Here is a 23,406-nt window from a genome sequence, read left to right as displayed (position 1 = left end):
TTCCGAAAACCGACTTCTGCGCATGGGCCACGAAGTTTCAATCGCACTGTACGTGCACGCCTGCACGTGGTATTTTGTGGAAGAGCCACACTCAAGGGGCCAAAAAGCTGCATGTGGCTCGTGAGCCACGGTTTGCTGACCACTGCTCTATCCTGCTCCCTTCCTCTCTGTAAAAAAAAATTAATAAAATATATATTTTAAAAAATTCATCCTTATATGAATTTTTATTCAATCAACCTACCAAGTTTCAGGCACTGTGTTGGTGCTAGAGGAAGAAGGAACAATAAGGACCCTTCAACAGTGTAATTTGCAGTCACAAACAACACTGAGAAGTTAATGCATTCTCAGATTCCCATACTTTATCAGGCTTTTTCTTCCCCAGCAACTGGGAGAGCCCTTTGACAAAGGCTCACATTATGAACACTAGTTATAGTTCTCTCTTCTCACTGCAATAAAATTGATTGTATTAAAATACAAATAAATGTCAAATAAGCCACCTTTATTTTAACAGATAATGTAATACAGTTAATAATGCTGGGACTAGTTTAGATACTGTAATGTAATTCTTCAAAAGGGTATTGAGTACACTTCATTTCTTCTGTACTATAAGTGTTCTCACTTGAGACAGGAAATATAACTTAGCATTTTAGAGACACTAGCTAAATTACCTCTATTGATGAGGCTCAGCAGGTTCTTTCTGAATGATTCGAAATAATTGCCGAGGGATAAAAAACAGTGTTCCAGGGGCTGTAGCCACAGCATGCCTGGAGCCTACTGGGGAGAGAATAAAGCACATGCTCCCATGCATGAATGGTTCTATGTGCTGCCTGTAGCATGGCTGACTGACCATCCCTGAAATTGCATAAATGAAAGGAAGTAGGCCAAGGTACACACCATTGTATTAATAATTGGGGTGCATGAAATGAATTAGGTTAGCCCACCAGGTCCTTCCTAAAGGGGTGGAAAAGCAATACAAACCTCCAGGAATAAAGTCTGCTAAAACAATCTTTTCAAAGCTTTTGACAAAGTACAAACTTCAGTCATTTATTTTTTTTCTCATTGAAAGGAAAGTTCAGGGAGAAGTTTCAGTTCAGCTCACACACAGGCACATGCACACACACACACACGCACACAGAATGGATAATTGTATGAAGCATGAACTAGGGCACAGGACTTCTGTAGTACTGTCCTTATTCACAAAGGAAGTCAAGGGACCTGGTTCTGCCATTAAGCAGAGGGAGGATTTTGCACTGATGTCAGAGGGCAGGGGTAGTGTAGTTCCTCGTACCTGTAGCTCTGTGTATATTCCCACATGAACAATCTGTAGTACAATGGAAACTGTCTCCCTATTTGTCCAGTCATGTTGAGATTGTAGGCAGGAGCTGCAAAAGGTAGTCCCATTCAGAAGGGAGAGGTCAACTCAACCAAACCTGATTCAGATTTTCAAATTTTTGAAGGAAACAATAAATTTGAAACCTCTTTGCTTTGTGATCCTAGAGAATAGAGTTTAACCTGCTTTTTCCTGCTGTAGAAATTTCCCAGGATTCTAGGTTCTTCTTTTCAACATTTCCCTTTCATAAAGAACCCACGGTAAGTAAACAATGAGAAATATTAAACTCATTTAACAATGCTGTAGAATCAGTTTTCTTCTAGCATTTATAATTTTTAATGGCAGTATCCTTTTCAATAAACATACATAACATTCAATTTTATATCATTTCATAATAAAGTTTTATTCTTTGACTTGTACAAATAATATTTTAATCCAAAAGAGCAATAAAATAAAAGTTTATAAACAATGCTAAACTAGTCAACACATTTTAATTCAATCCAATAGTAACTTGATCCAAAAACTTTTTCTTTACTCTATTTACATTTAAATTGAGGTAAAACAAAAACAATTAAAGGTTAATTTCTGCAGTTTAACTCAAGTAATTAAAGGATAATATTACTTAAAAATAGGAAATAGACTTCATTCATGGTGTTATTCTATTTCTTAATCACAGAAGTATTTAAAAAACAGAAACATAAGGCTTCATGGCTGATTGAAACCTGAAAGGCATCTTTACCTAAAAGTTCTTATTTCTCTTAAGAAACAAACTCCATGTGCAGAAACAGAATGCACAGGGCTAATTCATCTCTGGAGCATCACTCAAGTAATACACTTGATGTGGTTTATGCCATGATGACGAGAACACAATAAACTGTAAAAAATGTCATTTCTGGAAAATTTGTTGGCTATGGTTCAGCAAGAGATGAATCTTTGTAACAGATGTGACATGATGACTTCGATGAATTGAACATTTTCAAATATGAAGCATTTAAAAATATTCCCTTAGAAATAAATTAATCTACATAAAACATACAATATACCATGATTCATGTGTCCATTTTCATCACTGCAGAATAGTTCTATGTCAGTGTGACAGTGTCTTCCTTCAAGTTCCTGTTTGGGCTCCACTTTGGGTTCATTAATTTAAAAAATGAAGAGAAAACTTGGACTCAATCTCTGATGTTCCCACCAACTAAAATTCTATACTTTTAGAATTTCACATACTCTAAGCTTTTCATGATTTGAAGATAAAAATCTCAGGAAATGATCTTTCTTCTAAAAAATACCTTTGTTTTCTACTTAGCAGGAAAATTTGAGCTACAAGACAACCTGACTGAGAAGTCAATAACTTGGTCAATATCTTGTACGAAAGAAATTAAAAGCCTTTAAATGCCAAATAGTAAAACTTAATATCACATAACATATATATTGGGGTATTAGAAAAGGTGCTTGTTTTATATAATTACATACATTTATATTACTGGGCTTCATATCATGCCTTTAATGGATAAGGCCAAATAATATTTACCCAATTTTGGTTATAGTTTAAAAGTAAGAATTTTGAAGATCTATAGTTTAAGGATATTACTGAGATACCATTCTTGGTATCCTAATGTATTTCAAGACAAGGTGAGCACAAATATGTAACAAGAGATGTGTGTCTGTAAGAGACTTATCATATTGATTTTAATAGTAAGTCACCCGCTGTAGCTACAGTCAGGGAGCCAAAGCAGGATGTAGAAAGGAAACATTTCACACCTGAAGTGAGGCTGACTTCCAGGCCCCAAACAAAAAATATTCTAATTCAGAGCATCCCCTTTGTTATCAAAACTCTTCCCAAAAGGAATGCTTGCATTGTCCATGGAGTCTAACACTGACAATATGATAAGGGTATTATAAATCACAGAAAGCACTAAAGTAGGTCCCATTGTGTTCATCTCTGTCCTTTAGGTTAATCGACTGAGTTGCTACTACCACAGCGAGAGAAGACAGGTCAATTTTCAGTAATAATTTACAGAAGTGAAAGCTTTCTACTTGATTTATTTTTAACAGAACACACACCTGGAGAATGATTGAGGTGCTTGAGTTATTAGAGTTACTGGGAAGTTCTAAACATGAATGGGAATAAAAGAAACTGCCTACTCTTTAATGATACTTCTAATGACAAAATAAAAGCTTCCCCTCCTCACAATGATGAATAGGAGGAGGTTTCCCAATCCAAAGTCATTTGCCTGGTGGTTTTGATTACTTATACGCACATAGGAAACTTCATATTATAGGGACTATGCAATTTCTGTAGTGCGTTTCTTACAAATTAGGATATTTGATACAAGGTCAAGCAATTTTTCTTTTCATTTTGTTCAAAACGTTCCAATGATCTGAGATTGCCATCAGTTTGTTTATGCTCTGCAAAGCTTCTCTTCCCAAACTCTACTAACATCACCAAACTGAAGATAAAGTAGGGATTTCCCCTCCGCCCCCGCTCTAAACAGGGCAGCTAATGTCTATGGGAAAATAACTTCTTAACAAATAAAACCCAGGGGATTTAGTCAGGCAAAGGAACAAATCCTCATCTTTCAAACTGGTAAACAATACAAGAATTCAAAAACAGTTTCTTTTCAACTCCTGCCATGTAATGTACAACATAAGTTTGTATGTAATTGCAATGTCAGATCAACTTTCCAGATGGACATGAAGAATCAATGATTAGAGGCTTAACTTTAATATGCAAAGTAGAGGGCTGGATGGGCAAGGGGAGGGGCATGAGCATGAATAAACCCCACAACTGGAAGTGGAGCGTTAGGTCATTTCCTGTCTGAGGATATACAGGGCCTATTGGATAATGGTCAGAGTACCTGAAAGGAAACCACAAGCTGATTAGTTCCACTCCAAGGGATGGATTTTAAAAACCAGTTCTTATTCTTTACCCATTGATTAGAAGCCTAAATGGAAGGCTACATATGGTGAAAGTTATATACATTCAGCCATTATAACAGAAGGGCAATAAATTACCCAGGGTGCCTGCCGAGAACTCTCTAATCCACTCTTTCAATTTTCACTCTCACCTGTGAAAAAGCCTGAAACTGTATGCCAATGGGTTGTTAATAATGTGCTCTGGAAGGGAACAAGTTGAAATTGTTCCCAAAACTGCAAATCAAGAGACAAAGTATGTGTGTCTATTACTGTTGGATGAAATTATATATCAGAACAAAAGACCGTGTCTGCAGTACAGGACTAAAGTATGCTTTCATGTGTCCTATAAACCCTGTGGCTCTGGGCAGCACACAGCCCGGGAGTGCTTATATTTATACTCCCAGAAGAATATCCTAACATCGATGTAGCTAACGGAAGCCTCGGAAAGGAAGTTTGTGATATGAAATTTAAAGTAATTGTTTTTAAATTTGCAGTTTCCAGATTGGGTTTCTACTGTGCCTGCCAAACATTCTCCTTCTTTTTCTGTGGGTTAGCTACACAAATGTGGGTTTCATTTGTTTATTAATAGAAGGAAGTGGTGATTCAGCCACTTTGTATAGATGCCCTAGTTTTCCTATCTCGACTCTCCTTCACAGAACACTGTAGGATGTGACAGGTCAAAAACTAGGAGGAAGGGAGAGTACGATGGGGCTGCCATTAGGAAGAGCAAGCCCCTTGCCTCTCTGGTCTGCAGCTCTTGGAGCTCCAGACTCATGCTCACCTTAGTCCCTGCCCAGCTCCTGCTGCTCCACTTTTGTCCTTTTCCTGAATCTAGATGCGGGTTCTGGGAGTAGACATGCTATCACTAAATGCTTTCTTTCTTTTCTTAACATATTTTTATTGATTTCATAGAGGAAGGAAAAGGGAGAGAGGGAGATAGAAACATCTATGATGAGAGAGAATCACTGATTGGCTGCCTCCTGCAGGTCCCACACTGGGAATCAAGCCCACAACCCAGGCATGTGCCCTAATGAATCAAACCACCATGATCTCCTGGTTCATAGGTTGACGCTCAACCACTGAGCCATGCTGGCTGGGCTAAATGCTTTCTTCTACATAGGTCCAAATTTTTCCTCAAGTGTGATTCAACTCAATTGTGGCAAGTAGGAGAGAGACTCTTGCTGCTTCTTTCTCTCAAAAATTTGCAGGTCTGTGTTTATTTGCTACAGAAAGATCAAATAGAAGCATTCTAGAGCTTAGTGCTGCCCATATGCACTTATGAGCCACATGCCCCAAGCATGTGACTCTACTTCTCTGAGCCCCATTTACAGCTGGTAAGTGAAATAGAGCAATACTATCAGCTCTACCTACTTCACAGGTCATAGCATCAAATGATCTAGATAAAATGGCTTTGATCTCTAACTTCCAATTAAATGCACTGTGTAATTAATAGCAAGGATGCTATTAATTCAAGTGGAAAAGGTGTATTTACACATCACAGCCAAAGTTATGTGGCTAAGCACATGGAATATGAAAGCTGATTCAAGAAACGAGTTGAAGGAGGGAGTGTTTTCAGAAAGGGGAGAAGACAGCAATAAAAGACAAGCATGAGAGTATACCTGAGCATGTTCGACAGGGATCTGAAAAGTGCAGCTCAAAGAGGTTCTTATTTGAAAACATCACCATGATGGTTTTGTACCATTGAAACTAATCTATGTTGCTAGGTTGTTTAGTCAAACATTAGTCTAGATGTTGTTGTGAAGATATTTTATAAATGTTATTGACATTTATATTCAGTTTACCATGTTTCTCTTTTATTAGTGTAGATAAAGTGAATGCGATTTGCCCAATCAGTTGAAGTCCTTAAGAGCAAAGATATTCAGTTGACTTTAAGTAAAGCAGATTATACTCAATAAAGTGAATGGGCTGTATCCAATCAGTTGAAGTCCTTAAAAGCAAAAATTGAGGTTTCCCAGGGAAGAAGTAATTTGTCTTCAAACCATAACATAAAAACCCTGCCTCAGTTTCCAGTCTGCTGGACTGCCCTATAGATTGACTGACCAGCCTCCAAAATTACACGAGCCAATTCCCTAAAATAAATCTCTCTATATAGATAGATAGATATTGTATTTTGTTTTTCTGAAGAAGCCTGATACAAACACTAAGGTCATTTTTATTGGATAATCCAGAGCCTTCTTCTCAGTCTTCACTTGTTTGCCATTTTGCAAGAACATCTACACTCCAACCATGCCAGTAATATAGCGTAGAGAAAATATAGCCAAGTGGTCATTTTAGGTCACAATGAGAAGAATTTGATATCTTTCAAAGTCAATAAATATCTCTACTTAGATATCTTACCAATAACTTAAAATACTCAATGCTGAAATCTTTGTCCCCCACAAAAGGCTCCCCCTTTTTTTCTAATAGCTGACCCTACATTGTCCTATACTGTTTCACTGCTCCTCTGGCTCATCCCTTATATCCATTCTATAAATCCTAGAACTCCTCCTTGGTAACTTTGTCCGATGAAGCCCATCCGATGCATGCCTTTAACCCAGCCCAGACTTTCTTCAGGTGTCCTGAGAATTACTCTCAAACCAATCATTCTAAATAGGTTCACATTTATTGCTTATCAGTTGCCCATAGCTGTTTTCTCTTAGAATTGAAAATTAAAAGTGCCAAGTCTGGCATTCAAGGCTCTCCACGTGGAATCCAGAACAACCCTCCCATAATAACCTCTACTCTCCATTGGCTCATTGCCCCCCTACTGCCACCCTCTTCCTCTTCACTGATCCATTTTTTTCCCATCTTTCAAGTCTCAGCTCAAGTTCTAATTTTCCTAGCCATTCATATGCTTAATAAAACTTCCTCTTTCTGAACTAGTGCTGTGACTATCTGACATTCATTGGCATTTAAATATCAAGTGACTTGTATTATTAATAAACTAGAGGCCTGGTGCACGAAATTTGTGCATGGGAGGGGGGTCCCCTCAGCCCAGCCTGCACCTTCTCTAATCCGGGACCCCTTGGGGGATGTCCAACTGCTGGTTTAGGCCGGATCCCATTCAACCCTAATTGAAGGCCGGCCACATCCCAGATCGCGGGAGACCCAGAGTTCTGCCGCGTCCCGGCTGAGGCCCAGAGCTCCCTTCCACCACTGCCCTGCCGGGGCCCAGGGCCCAGTCGTTTGGTCGTCCCTCACTGCCCCCCCGCCGGCCTGGTTGCCCCATGCAGCCTGCTGTTTGGTCATTACTGTTACTGTGATGGCGTCCCAGACAATTTGCATATTCCTCTATTATTAGTATAGATAGCAAACATAGGTGAAGACTTTTCTTTTCAACCAGATAAAAAACTGTCTGAGAAAGACTATATTTTAAAAATAATTTAAGGAATGAAAGAAGAGAGGGAGGGAGACACTAAACAGGAAATCTCCTTTTGTGCGTATAGGTATCCTTCATGCAAATGCTCTATGTCCTACTTGACACTGAGAATAATCAAAAGAGACATTTTAATAACATGTGTTGTCCTGAGGATACATGGGTTTTCCAAGCTGTGGTTGGTGTGTGTCATATCCATTTTATCTACCTTAGATAAAGCAGTTGATAGGTGTAGACCACAGCCAGGGAACAAAGCAAGTCAATTAATGCCCATGGGCTGCTCTGGACAATAGCACCAAGGCCTTTTTTATTAGTGAACACAGTGGACACTTTTCAGTATTTATCCCATGGGCCATTTTACTGTACCTGACACTGTTTTAGTACTCTTTTCATTTGAGACTTTTCCTTTGTGTCTCCCATGACAGTAGTATGTCTTAATTCTCCACCCACCTCTCCACACACTCCATCTCAGTCTTCTTGAAGAGCTCCAATTCTTCCATCTGTTTCTCAAAGGATAAACTCCTGGGGGAGGGAGGGTTCTCATTTTCATGAGCTGAGTAGCCTGATCTGCTTTAATCATTGCAACCACCAGCTATACTGTGACTATTCCTAAAGCTCTCATTCCAGCTCACACCTCTCCCCCAAAGGAAATACCAACATAGTCAACTGGCTGCTAGATGCTTCCATATGGGTGTCCCATATGCATCTAAAACTCAATAACTACATCAGGCCTCAGCATCATCCCCTACACAAACCTGCTCTCCTTCATTATTCCCTATCCCAGTGGCCCACTCTATAACTCCCCTGAGCAAGACCTAAAAGTTACCCCAATTTCCCCCTCCTTTACCCCTATATCTAGTCACACATTTATGTCATTTCTACCTCATTAATAGCACCTGAATATATCCTATTTTCTACATTTCTCTAGGCCATTTTATTTCTAAATAACTGCAACAATACCCTAATCTCTCTTCCTTTGTCCTCTTCTTGTTCTTTAGCAAGAGTTCTCTTCCTCAAATGTTTGTCTGACCATGCCACCCCCTTCTGAAATCCTTCAGACTCTGCACACTTTCAGGATAATTAGTTAATGAGGCATATAATTTCCTTTGCAGCCTCATCCTCCTCTGATCTCTACTCTTTCTATTTACATCCCAATGTCCTCCTTAAACTTTACATTTCAACCTTATTTAATAAGCAGTTTCCCAAAATGACATTCTTTCCTGTGTCTCAAAGGCTTTGAAAATGCCAACCTCCTTGAAAACACTGCGCTACTTAGATTCTTCACTTTGACAATGCCTTCACTTACCTCAGGTCCAGACGCATCCCTGATCCCCTCCCCATCCAAACATGCATTATTTACTCCTCTACTGTTCTCCCGTTGCTCCTCGGCATATCCTGAGCGTACATACTTCTCACATAATATTGCTTTGTTTTTGTTTTATTCTCACTGGACTCTAAGGTCCTTGAAGACAGTGACTATGTCTTATTTGCTATTTTATCTCCATCATATATAGCAGAGGTTATGGCACATAGTAGGCACTTATTATGAGTTTGATGAATAAATAAGTGAATGAACAGGCACAGTATTTTAAATAACTATATGAATTAATTATTAATAAGGAGTCTTTTCTGCTACTATATCCAATGAGTCCATCCTTTATTCACTTCCTTGACCTTATAGAAATACATTATAATAAAATATTCTGTAGAAATAAAGGCTAGGGACATACATTTTTTTTGAGACTGAAAATATTAGCAAGTAAGAAAAGAGTTGTATTTCATTCAACCCTAAACAAATCTTAGGAAAGCACGAGGACTTGTGAAAATAAAAGGTGCATAAAGGTGCACTGTCAATGCTAACCAGAAAACAGACCGACCCAGGGGCAAGAAGCATCTTGCTTAAGACCACCCACAAGTCAGCTGCAGAACCAGGATGGGCCTGGCTGGGCTGCCCACCCAGTCCACCGCATATCACGAGATCAAGCCTGGCCTGTCAGTCCTGAGCCGAGACCTGACACCTCCCCTGCACTTGGTCTGCTCAGCACCACCCATGGGAGTGCTGTGCCTCTGGCAGGCAGGGCAGCAGTTCCCAGGCTCGTGGGCAGTGGTCTGGAGGGTGCTGGGTCTCATGGTGGGAGCCCCGCAGCCCTGCCTGCAGCCTGTAATCATCAGTGGGGCCCTGGGAGGCTCAGGCTCAGACTCTGTGGTTAGTGTCCACAGTAGCTGGGGCTGACCCCAACTTCCAGACTGTCACTGTGGATGCCAGAATGGCATCACTGAGATAAGGTGAAAAATTAATAAGTAAAGCCAACTTTTTACAAGCCAAAACAATCATTCATAGCGACTTAAAAAAACCCCACAACATCAACAACAACAAAAAAATGATAAGAACATTTAGGTAACTTGAGACACTTTAGATTCCACAGCTTGATGTCTCTTTAATTCCACCAAAGCAAGAACTAAAGTTCATTTAATAACTAAAGGAGGAAATTCTTTCTATATTATAGTCCAGGGTCCAATTCAGACTAAACAGGTCATTTAGTTAACTTGGGCTAAATGTAGGCCAACTTCATGATGATCACATGATCAGAAATTAAACAGGGGCAACTCTTGTGTAAGAGGAAATCATAGCATTTAAGTAGCTGGTTTGGAAGATCAAGGAACTGAGTCCTTCTCTACAATCAGGAGCTACGGAAGATTAGTAAATGCTTAGCCATTCATGAGGACACCAGGACATACCCTTAAATCACTCACTTGACCTGGATCAAAATATTAACATTTAAAAAATATATCCAAACTTCTTGCCTCACAAATCTACAGAAATCATATAATTACTTCCCTAATTTGTCCCATAAGATATTTACAGATCTGCATAGGCAGACAGCCCCAGGAACTCAGCAACATGACAAAGTCAAACAGGAAGAAGTGATATGACACCCCACTGGTTTACAGACTGGATATTAGAAAGTATGTAGGTGGCCAATCAGCAACCAACGACAAAGATTTTAAATCTGAGAGGTTCCTTTTGAATAATTCGGACTGCCTTGTGCTCTCTATTGTTTTTTTATTTTTTAATCTACAAAGAAACACTCTTTTAAGTTCTCTTATTTCATCTACCAAGTTCCTTGGGACAGAGAGGATTCATCCTTAAGCTCTCCCTTTTTTGTTTAATCATGTTACCCACTATGAGAATGGCAGTTGCTCACTCTTCAAACCTCATAAGAGTAACTCCATAAATTTTAGTAATTTCTTTCACAAAGCAATTTATTACTAAAAATTAAGCTTTCACCTGAAACCATTGGGCATATGAGGCAAGATAAATAACCAGAATTATTTCTAGTTGAGAAAGTCACCCTGGACCCAATGCAAAGTAATGAAGTCATCCAGTGACATGAAAAAAAAGTAAGAAGGAAGAGAAAGCCATAGCAGTGTCTGTGGGTGCTTTAAAGATTCTGTAAGTGCTTAAAGATAGGAAGCCTTCATTATCATTGAGGTTGTAAAGTAACAGGGGGTGCCTAAGGGTCATGGCCTGGCATTAATACCCTATTCTTCTTACAAACCACCCCCAACTTCTATGCTGCTCTTTTAAAAAGAAATCTCCTCCCTTTTTTTGTTCAAGGTTTCTAGTGATAATAGTTTTGATGAAGTGTTTCTTCTCTGAAATGTTACAATAAGACACAGGTCACATTATTACCCAAGTGACATACCTATGACATCCGTCTGGGGATTTCTGGTTCTGTCTATTTCTTCAGGAATTAGTTCCAGACAGGGCAGCAGACACTGGCTGGTGACCAAATGTGTTTACTTTTCTTCTCAGCTCACAGCTACATTTCTCTCCTTCCCATGCTTTCAGGTGTGAAAATGTCACTTGACTCTTGCCAAAGAAATGTGGTCAGAGTGATATAAACCACAAAATGTTTAACTTCCTCTGATCCTCCATTCTCTTTCCTTATTTATGTTATCTGATGGCTGTATGTCTATGCCCTGGGTAACCTTAGAACACACATATGAAAGACAGCAGACACTCCATGAGTCTGGGTCCCTGCAAGAAGTATTGCCCCTCGCCATGTATACTAGTAAGAAATAAATTTCTATTGTGGTAAGCCACTAACATGTCAGGAGGTGTCTGTTATAACAGCAAACATTATTCTAAAACAGATGGCATCCAGAAATAGGCCACACACAAAAAATAATTTTGCAAAGAAAGATATTGTCAATATTTTTGTATCTATTTTCTCCTCTTCTTTTTTTAAATTTAACATTCTTATTTATTTCATTTTGTAGTTCTTTACCCATTATCTTTGCCCCATCAGAAATGCAAAAGTTCTGCATAATCTGGCACAAAATCTACATAAACAACATCAGAGGAAATACTGAAGCAAATTGCCACTGAATACAGCTCCCTCTTCAAATGTGGTAGCTTGAACCACTCAAAACAGAAGACATGAAAAGGCACTGGAGAATCTATGCTATGTTAGAAGTATAGCTATATCCTCTTTTTCTACCTTTCACTCGAGGAGACAAACTGGTGTGCAGGGTCCCAAAATGAACTACTCATCTGTGACAGCCTAAGGTCATCCTGCTATAACTTTGTCCCCAAACAGCCTTTAAACGCAGGTTAATTCTCCAGGTTTGTTTCATTAGTTTCTTTGGTTTGTTATGGCGACTACATCTGACTTTATCGAGCCATCCTGGTATTTTGCAGCAAAATTGCTTACTACAAGATAAATGGTTTGCTTACTCTATCAACAATAATACCCCATTATTAAGAAAAAGTAACAGTTACTACACATTCAAAAGTACATAATTTGAGCCCAAATAGAAATTAAAATATTTTCATAATTGAAGCAACTAAAGGAAAATTGGCTGAAAAACTCCACGATAATTTTAAATTCTGTGTTCTTTTTTGTGTGTATGATAATTTCTTCTTTTTTGAAAAATATATGTTTATTTATTTCAGAGAGAAAAGGAGAGGGAGAGAGAAAAAAAGATCAAGAGGAGAGAGAATCATTGATTGGCTGCCTCCTGCATGCCCCCCTTTTGGTTATTAAGACTGAAACCCGGACATGTGCCCTGACCGGGAATTGAACTGTAACCTCCTGGTTCATAGGTAAATGTTCAATCCCTGAGCTACACCAGTTGGGCTATATTCTGTTTTCTTGACTGAAGAGCCAAAGCTCATATCTCCACACCATTTACTTCCATTACATGAGAATCAGATGATTGATAACATTTGTCTCGAGTAACTGGCAGTATGAAAGAGCACATACAAGATGTAAGACAACTAAGAAAAGCTTAAAATGAACCACAGATGGTAGGATAAGGTACAAAAAAGATACCTGCAAAGAAAGCGATAACACTTAAACCTTACGTGCCTAAAAAAATCTTGTTGAAATCTAGGTGGAAATGAGCTTTGAAGAGAGATAGGCCTGGGTTCAGATTCTGGTTCTTCCGGCTGTTAAATGTGAGCCCATGGGCAAACTGATTAATTTACTGAACCCTCAGTTTCCTCCTGTGCTAATTGGGTACAATCTCAAGTTCACAGAGCTGGTATGAAAACTGGTGCGTAAAGTGACATGTGGTATGTAATTTCCATAAATTGTAGTTATTAGTATACCTGGAAAATATTTACCATTGACTTAAAAGTCATGTTGTTTTTTCAATATGAAGTAAAGATAGCAGCATTTCTCTTGTAAAAGTTCCACAGGGATTTCTTTTCCTAATTCATCTACCACATTGGCAGAAACAGCATTGTAAGTTTAACTTGGCTAAGTACACTTCATTCATCTGTCAATAAGATTCTGGGCTTCCAATCCAGTTGGCAATTGTTGAAGCTGGATGGAGCGGAACAGGCTACACAACAGTGTTGTATTCACCTCAGAGGGTTTATGCTACCAACAATAACATCATATCTCTGTCAGTCAAGCACAATTATAGGGCTTGATAAACTGATACAAATAAAAAAGCCACTAAAAACAGGTCTCCTGACTCTTCTGGCTACAGATACAGGACTTGTTTGATTCTGTTACCTGTGATTATTAGAATGGCTCCTCCTTTTTGGACAGAAGGACAGAAAATCTTCCTACCCTATTGACTCTAAAAAAGGTCAAAACTAGTGAAAATTTTGCTACATTTGAAAACCCTGGAGTCATTTTGTAAATTTAATCATGTTCTTTGCTTCTTATTGAAACATGAGTCTATTTTATCCAAAATAGAGGGGTACCATTTCATGCCCTTTGGAATCAGGCAACACAATGGTTGGGCAAATCATTTCAGCAAATACATTTGTGATATCCGAGCTAGGTGCTCAAAGCACTTGCATAAGTTCCTTTAGAATAGTGATGGCAAACCTATGACACGCGTGTCAGAGGTGACACGGGAACTCATTTTTTGGTTGATTTTTCTTTGTTAAATGGCATTTAAATATATAAAATAAATATCAAAAATATAAGTCTTTGTTTTACTATGATTGTAAATATCAAAAAATTTCTATATGTGACACGGCACCAGAGTTAAGTTAGGGTTTTTCAAAATGCTGACACGCTGAGCTCAAAAGGTTCGCCATCACTGCTTTAGAACAATGTTTTAATACATGTTACCTTTATGAGAAAGAAAATAGGAAAAAGTACCTGATAGTAACATAAATCTATAATAATAAAAGTGTAATATGCAAATCAACCAAATGGCCAAACAGGGGAAATACCGTCCAGATGACCTTCCGGATGAAGACGGGGCTGTGAGGGCCAGCCGAGGCAGCCAGGGCTGCGAGGGCCAGTCGAGGTAACTCGGGTTGCAGAGGCCTACCCTTGCATGAATTTCGTGCATTGGGCCTCTAGTTACATAATAATAAAATTGTTCCTTTGCAACCTTTTACAGCATCGTATTCACCTCAGAGGGTTTATGCTACCAACAATAACATCATATCTTTTTGTCAAAATGGGTAAGGCTAAATAATATACTGAACAGCTCATAAAGAGCCAATAGATTTGTGGGATCCAATTGAAGTTGTATTTTAACTTTTAAATTATAAATGATACCAATATGCAAGGTTAAAAAAAAACTGACAAAAGAAATGCTTTTGTGTGATATAGCCAAGTTTTCCAAACTATATCAATGAAGATGTAAATGTACAACTCCTAAATTAAATGTTATAATTAAGGTGGGGTTTTGTTGTTGTTACTGTTGTGTAATCTTACTTGAGAGTATTACTTCAGAAGGGCAATGAAAAATAATGACTCTCAGAGAGAAAAGAAATCTGCCATTTTTACTCAGGCCAACCAATCTACCATTCGTTTGTTTATTAACAAACATTAGAGTGCCATAATGCTGTCTTTTGCACTATTGAGCACTATTGAAAGTGAATGACAAGAAAATGCACATCAGGACAATCAAGTTATATTTCAGTACAAGTAACAAGACCACCAAAGCTCATGGCTAGAAGGAAGTGGGAGAAATTTACTTGACACAGGTTCCGTGCCAAGGAGAGCTCATCAGAAGCAACTGTTTGACTTCTGAGACTACCTTTGGGCTTTCCATTTAATCTACAATGGTTTTTCATTTTGTAAAATGTGAGCAAACTGAATTATCTTTTAGTCAGTATGAAAACTCGATTATACCTTATTTCTTGGATTTGCTTCAATTTGCTAAACACAATATAACTTCTTTAAAATGAAGTTGAGATGGGGCAGTATTAATGCTTGTCTATAGTTTATCTTTTTACATTTTTTGGTTATGCTTTCATTTGTATAACTAGAGGCCCGGTGCATGAAAATTCGTGCACTCAGGGGTGGGAGGGTTCCTCAGACCAGCCTGTGCCCTCTCACAGTCCGGGAGCCCTCCGGGAATGCCCACAAGGAGCGGGCCTATGCTGTAGTCTAGCCTCCCTCTGCAGAAGGCAACCAGGTCAATCAGGGGAAGGCACCACCCCTATCACCCAGCTCAACCCTCGCAGTTGCCGTGGCTTTGTCCGAAAGGATATCTGGAAGGACGTTCAGCTGTCTGGTTTAATTAGCATATTATGCTTTTATTATTATAGATTATTTATATCAAGGATTATCATTTGACCCATGGCCTGCCAAACCGATGTACCAACAATTCCTGTTATAAGACACTTACAATTCATAAGGATTCAGGATAACGTGAAATGCAGAAAGCATTTCAAATTAGACATGTCTAGTTGAATTGCAGTTTTGCAAACCCTCTGTGACTGTGCAGTTTTGACCCTCAATTTCCTCACTAAACAATGGGAATGGCAACATCCGAGGGTGGTTGTGAGACAAAATGAAATCATTAAACTTATGGCTTGCCATCTAGAGGGTTAAAATGTATTATTTATTGTGGGGTGTCTTTTTTATATAACAAAAGGAAGAAAAATTGAAATCTGTAGATAAAGAACCTGGACTAGTAGATAGCCCCAAGAAAGCAAGAACTATATGTCTGCTAAAATTGTGAAGGGCCAAAGAGGAAATAAATAGAATCCTGAAAATCATCATAAGGCAGAAAGATTTAACTACCTCTTGGCCTGCCTAATACTTACATCCACAAAAAGAAGCCTTGAACACTCTATTCTGGCTGTAATCTCCACAGTTTCCTCTGGGTAGTAGTGGTTTGTTTCTAGTTTTAAAGACAGAGGCTTAAATAAGAAGCCAAAGAATCAAGCTCCTGGGCCTGGGGTATGCCATCTGCCTAGCATTAAGCAAGAACCGAAAGTCAGTTACAGAAGCACAGTCATTTCCAACATGATTTATGTTCCATCCTTGAATGTGGCAGGAAGACTGCAAAAGATATTTGGAAGCCAATGCTTCCTCTGAATAAAGTAAATGAGTATAAGCTAAGCCCTTCTCCCGGACCATGCTGGCCTGTTAGATAGGTTGCCAATGTGGAGTCCGTGAACCCTGGAGTAAAGTGGCTGTTCGGGGATGAGAAAATAGCTGGAGGCCAATGATCATCGCTACCGTAAACGACCAGCGCACAGTACAAACACTGAGGTCAGACAGCAGATATCCAGGATATTACTCAAAAACACATCTAGCTCAAAGCTGACAAGATAATCTGTTCCTGTGGGTGCAAAGCAGACTGGAATGCTGGCGCTATGACCTACTCAAGGAAAGAAAAAAGAAAGTGCAACTCTCCAAGGGCTCCATATCATGCTTTCTGTGCAGGCAAAAGTCCAGCGGACTTCAAAAGGAGTGATGCCTAAGGGGGAGCACTGGGCCAAGCCCACGGGGGGGTATCATTTCCGTGATCATGTTGCCATCTACATTTGGTGGACTGGCAAATGCAAATACTTCAGACACAAGTTTAAACAGATGAAAAAAGAAGTGTGAAAGAGCTTGGAGATTTGCTTGCAGAAAAACTCCTCTAAATTCCAGGAAAAGCATTTAATATCAGGAACTTCATAAGTTATTTCAACAGTCCCAAGAGAGTCATTGGTTTATGATGGCATGAAGATTAAAAGTTTTTCTAGTTGACACATATTGCACTCCAACATATCACACGATCACAAAACAGTGTACTTCAAAAATAACTTCCCAAAGTTAAGTACTCTTAACCGGTCAGTAACATTTTCCTAATTAAAATATAGACCATATTTTGAGGTTTTAACCAGGTTTTAACATACATGATCCTGATTAATGTAGAAGAGCCAAAATGCAGCAAAGATACTTACAGGAAGACCTATATGGTGGTGGTGGTGGGGGGGGGGGATAAGAAAGAAAAAAAGGAAGAGATAAATTAGTGAATATGCAAAATATTAAGATTAAATAAAAAGATTAAAACATCATCATAATCATCAGCACAATACAAGGGACAAAGAAGTCAGTGATTCTTAATATTTTTTTAGAACATAACCCTTTGACACCATATCAGCAAACTACATTTATATCTATGTGCATACAAAACTTATCATAAAATTTCAAGGAATTTTCAGATTCCCTGAGGCCTATTTATGAATTACTGATACATTTATATATCTTAAGCAAAGACTGTCTAATTTATATACCTAAAAATTTAGATAAAATATGAATCACAAGGATCTTTGGTCATTTGTAATAGGCCAATTATAGAGAATTGAAATGTAAACTTTCTTGAGTTTGGTAAAATGGCTAAATTAGAAATGTACTCATTATTTGTTCTAAGAATGTTTTTCATTCAATAGTATTGTCAATACATAAAAGAATAAGCCTTGATGTTTATATGTTTCTTTAAAACTATGTTTTCTCATCAAAACACCAGCAAATTCTAAGAAAATTTCAACAGTTCACACACCATAGGTTCAATTAAAACACCAGTTCTAAATAGTCAGAAAGTTGGGAATTAACTTTTACATTTTCTATAGAACTCTGCCTAAGCATAAAGTTTTCACTTTCCTCCCCTCAATCCTATTTCTCTTGACACAAAGATCAATTCTGTGATTATTTGACTCCACCAATGTTTTACCATTTTTTTCTCAAAGCAAATGTATAAAGCACCCTCTATTATGAAACTGCACTTTTCATAGGGAATACCTATTCAAATTTCCAATCATTTAGAGTCAGTGAGGTTTAAAGACAACTTTTGAGAATACTCTTAAAGTAATTAAGCAGCTACACTACCCAAATTCTTGAATTTTCATAAACCCTTTCTACTTTGACATCTTTTTTTCCAAAAGGAAGAAGAAATGAGACAAAATAAAATTAATCTGCACTCTGTTCTTTTTGATAGGTTAGTATTTCTACTGTTTGAACCCTTAGTAATTGATTGTTTTTAATACTGAGAATTACTTATTGAGAATAACATTTCTTATCACACACCAGAATCAAACCTTAACTCACCTTCCTCTTATCTTGCAAGTAAGAACCAATGGCCTCACATGGTCATTTACATTTTTGGAGTCTTAGACTTTATATACAAGTAAAACAGTAAGTGAACTCACTTGGATATCTTGGTTTCAAAAAAATAGTTTTTATTTCACTCTTTTGTTTCACTTTGCATACAGGGATTTGGCCTGAAAGCAAAAACTCACTGAAGTGGCTTTAGGACAATTGGTTGTGTTTCAAGTTCTGCTCATAAAAACTGCATGGACTTGGCCAAATCACCTGACTACTGTGGACCGCCATTTCCTCAAACACAGAATGAAAATGCTGGATTGATTGTTAAGACTCCTGTCATCACTAAAATTCTATGGTTATACAAGAGGAATAAAAATTCCCAAATTTTGAAATGAATGAGAGTAAAAGCATGACAAAATTGTACCATTTGGACAAAATAATAATAAAGCATTCCTAGACATATGCCCTAGTGTCCCAAGGCAGATGTTTTCACAGAGAACCTGTATGTGTGGACTGACCACCTATGAAAATGGACGCATGGGTGATGTTGCCACACTGTGTTCAGCCACACTGTGTGCAGCTAAGAAACCCTCACTGTACACTGAAAGGATGGACTAGATGCAATAAAGAAGACAAAATTGAGTGCCAGTGGTTAGTAATAATATTTGGCAAACTTTTCCTTTGATGGAAATAAGAAAATAAAAAATATATTCTAGGTCTAGTAGAGATTTAAACACACATACACACACATGCACACATACGCGCGCGCGCACACACACACACACAAATGCTACAATAATTAATTAGGAGGAACAGATTCAGGAACCTAAGTGGAACCTAAGCAGCTGAAAAAGCAACTTACCAGATTCTCCTCTTCGGCCCCTCTTACCTCGTTTCCCTGGAGGGCCTGAAATACAAAAAAATACATACATTTTTAAGTTTTGGTTCAGAAATGGCTAGTAAATAATTTCTATATATTTTATATATTTTAAGAATGCCAAGAAATAGACCAGATATTTGTAGAGGACAGCACTGTCTTTGGTATTTTAGCATAGCTCTTCAGCTTCATTCACCTATAAATGTTGCACTATCTCTTTCACCACCAAGTATTGCTTAGGAACACTAAAGACATGGAATTTTTGTCCATCCTGCCCAGATGTCATCAATAAAGGAAAAATTTTCTAAGCAAATTGGTTTTATTGAGTTTCATATTTCTTAGAAAAATTCATTTTCTGAAGGTGTCAATATAAATAATTAAAAGTGCTAAGTATAAATAAATAACTGGTTTCTCTTCAGTAAGTTCCATTATGATTCTCTTAAAAATGTTTAGTTGGCAGTTAGTTAAATGTATATATTAGTAATAAAAATAACCTTACACATATTCCTATTTTATTACATGTGAATTTTCATATATTGGAATTTCTCTGATTGAGAACCAGCTGAGTTAAAATCACAACCCTTTGCATTGGAATGTGTTTAGTTAGTAACTATGGGTCTTAGTTAACTAAGGGCTAGCTCCTCTTGTCATTCAATAAATACTTAGTCTTTATGATGTCACCATTTTAAAAGTGGAGAAAAAACTTTTCTTTTTCAGTGAGTCGCCGATGAAGACCACCAAGCTAGTATGTATCAGACTTAGCACAAGATTCTAGACATTTATGGCTTTTAAACCATTATTCTCAATTATATAATTTCTCCCCTCATTTCCTTGTGTAGGAATAGCGCCCACTAAATTATGGTTCCAGCAAATAGAAGAGAATAATTAGCCCACAATGAGAATTGAGGTCTTGTAATATTTGCTGGAAGAAAGAGGCCAAGGAAAATACAGAACTTCCTGGTTTTAAAGAATGAGCTGCTAAGTTGGACTGATGACTTCCAAATTCCACAAAGTTCAAGACACAAGCAGCACAGGCCTCAGCATCCAGCTGACTCTGACTGTGATCCTGAGCTACCGACTTCCACATGGAAACACTATCATGAGAAATAAAAACATTGGTGGGCCAGTTAGTTTCCTCTCAAGCCTGTACCACAGAATAAGGCCAGCCATCTGTGTTTTGTAAGAGGTTAAAAACAACCAAGCAATAAAATCAATTGAAAATATTAGGAGAAACAGCTTTATAGCAGACCCCAAAATTTTCATTAGAAATTTCAGATTTCTTTCTATATTCTGAAATAAAAAGATGGTTTAATCATATTTGGGGCACTTGGGGCCAGATTGAGAGCATGAGTATCATGTAAACAGGTAAATAAACCCAGTGGGACCCTAGTAGGTATGGAAAATATACATTTATACACACATTCAAACGCACATATACAGAGATATACAGGGGTGGGCAAAAGTAGGGTTACAGTTGTTCATATGAAAAAAGACATGCAGATTATGATTCCTACGATAGCTTTAACTGTGTTTCACATACTCACAACTGTAAACCTACTTTTGCCTACGCCTGTATTGACATATTCTGATATGTAAAATATCCTACGATTAAAATTTAGATTTTTTTCTATTACAAAATCAACTAAACTAAGAAATTTTTAGAAGCTACAATATACTTATGATGTCTGTAATCTGCATAGTAGGGATTGTAGGTGATGAATAAGATGTATATCTTCCCTGACGAGGCAAAAAAAGTTGAAAAGATTAAAATATATACATGAAAAAGTCATCAGTAACATGTTGTGAAGATGGCACAATGAGTTTATACTTTGATTTGTTTCTTCTACGCCACATACACAGTCAATTATAGAAAGAAAAAACATTTTAGAAGTAATTGTATCCAAAAACAAATGGACATGCCTACAGGCAAGAAATGGACCAGAAATGCAAAGTGTAGAGTAGAGATAAAACCATGAGCCTGCTGGGTTCCAGTTCTACAAGTAGGAATGGTGGCCATGACTCTAAGTTCTCCAACCAGAGCCAGGTTCATTTCTTAAAGCCAGAGGCATGGAAATGCTGAAGATATGCTGAAAAAACCTAGGAGTCTGGCTTAAAGGAGGGGGAATACAAGCATAATCTCTCAATCAGGAAAGCTGATTTTTTGAAAAAAATATTTTTATTGATTTCAGAGAGGAAGGGAGAGGGAGAGAGATATAGAGAGAATCCTTGATTGGCTGCCTCCTGCATGCCCCATGCTGGGGATCGAGCTCACAATCTCCTGACATGGAATCGAACCGTGACCTCCTGGTTCATAGATCGACATGCAACCACTGAGCCACTCAGGTTGGGCAGCATCTGCTGATTTGATGTCTAATTCTATGATATGCCCAATATAAATATGGGACAGGAGTCTTAATATGACATTTTAAGATAAGTCTGATCTAGAAGGGTGGGAGGTCAAGTAAAGACAAACATAACATTTTTAGGTTAAGAAAAGGTAAACACAGGGAAAAGAAAGGCAGACACACAGAGAAAACTACATACACACACACACACACACACACACACACACACAAACACACAAAATAATAATAATAAAATACTTTTTCTATTCATAATGAATATAGAAACCCAAATTCTAAAAATGTATGAAGAAATCTAATGCTAAGAAAGACAGCACTCAATAATAAGATCATGAATTCCTTAATTATTTTAAGAAAACATCAGACAAAGGTTGGTATGTTAAGTTTTAAGAGTTAAATGAAGAAGTAACATCCATTAAAGGGCAGAATTTTAAATGTAAACAAGGGGGGTGGAGAACAAGGAGATTTGAAAAAGAACCCTTTAGAAATCTTGAAAATGAAAAAAGACAGTCATCAAAAATTTTTAAAAAGATAAAACAATTAAGTTTTGGATATGGTTGAAGAAAGAACTCATGTGAAAGATACAAAATTTTGTGCACCCCCAAAATTCACATGTTAAAATTCTACCCCTCCTCCCCCAGTGTGGCTGGTGTGGCTAAGTGATTGAGCGTTGATCCATGAACCAGGAGGTATGGTTTGATTCCTGGTCAGGGCACATGCAGGGTTATGGGCTTCCAGTAGGGGGTCAATGAGTCTCTCTTATCATTGATGTTTCTATCTCTCTCCATCTCTCTGAAATCAATCAAAATATATATTTTTAAAAATTCAATCCCCCAAAGATGATGGTATTAGGAGGTGGGACTTTCAGGAAGTACTTTAAGTCATGAGGCTGGAGCTCTCATAATAGGATTAGTGCCTTATAAGAGACCCAAATGAGAGTCCTAGTCCCTCCCACTACACAGTGAGAAGGTGCCAGTTATGAACCAGGAAAAGGGCACTCAGCAAAAGGCAACCATGATGGCTCCTTAATCTTAGACTTCCCAGCCTCCAGGACAGAAAAAAAATAAATTTCTGTTGTTTGTAAGCCACCCAGTATTTTTTTATAGCAGCCCAAATGAACTAAGATGCTATCTATGTATCTATCTATGTTAAGAAAGGAAATTTTACTTATGTCAATAAAAGAATCCAGAAAAAAAATGATAGAGAAGCCTTTTTATAAAAGAGATAACAGATGAGAATTTTTCAGAATTGAATATAGGAGTCCTAAGATTGAATTTATACTCTAAGTGGCAAGTCAAAATAAATCACAATTTAAGCACATGGAAGGAGAAACTTAAGAATATTGAAGGATAAAGATAAAATGATAAGAACTACCAGAGGGAAAATTACAATGGGAAATACTTAGACTGACTGCTATCTAACCTATAACCAGATGCCAAGGAGCCCCTGATTTTTATGACAAGTCTTAGAGACTATCCTATGTAATAAAGAGGTAATATGCAAATTGACCCTCTTGCCCTCACAAGATGACTGCCTAAAACCAGGCCAGCAGGGGGGTTAATGAGGAATGACCAAATGACTGAACAAGCAGACTGCATGGGGCGACCAGGCTGGCAGGGGTGTCAGTGAGGGCCGACCAAACAACTATACGGCAGGCTGTGTGGGGCAACCAGGCCAGTGGTGGGGGACAGTTTGGGGCAACCAGGCTGGCAGGGGGGAGGGTGCAATTGGGGGAA

The 23,406-nt window shown here is 38.0% G+C and overlaps 1 protein-coding gene across 1 annotated transcript in view; it reads right to left on the bottom strand.

The window, feature by feature from the left end:
• Window positions 1–23,406, bottom strand: part of COL25A1 (collagen, type XXV, alpha 1) — a 497,755-nt gene that overhangs the window by 205,249 nt on the left and 269,100 nt on the right. Inside the window, exons 3-4 of the mRNA XM_014544731.1 lie at window positions 19,293–19,337; window positions 17,290–17,297 (exon numbers count right to left, since the gene is read on the bottom strand). Of these exons, the coding sequence (XP_014400217.1) occupies window positions 17,290–17,297; window positions 19,293–19,337 (53 nt within the window). The remainder of the gene's footprint in view (window positions 1–17,289; window positions 17,298–19,292; window positions 19,338–23,406) is intronic.

This window comes from Myotis brandtii, unplaced genomic scaffold (genome assembly GCF_000412655.1).
Source record: "Myotis brandtii unplaced genomic scaffold, ASM41265v1 scaffold38, whole genome shotgun sequence".
NCBI classification, from domain to species: Eukaryota; Metazoa; Chordata; class Mammalia; order Chiroptera; family Vespertilionidae; genus Myotis; species Myotis brandtii.
Note: the sequence above shows the minus strand (reverse complement) of the source record. Positions and strands in the feature narration are given on the sequence as shown.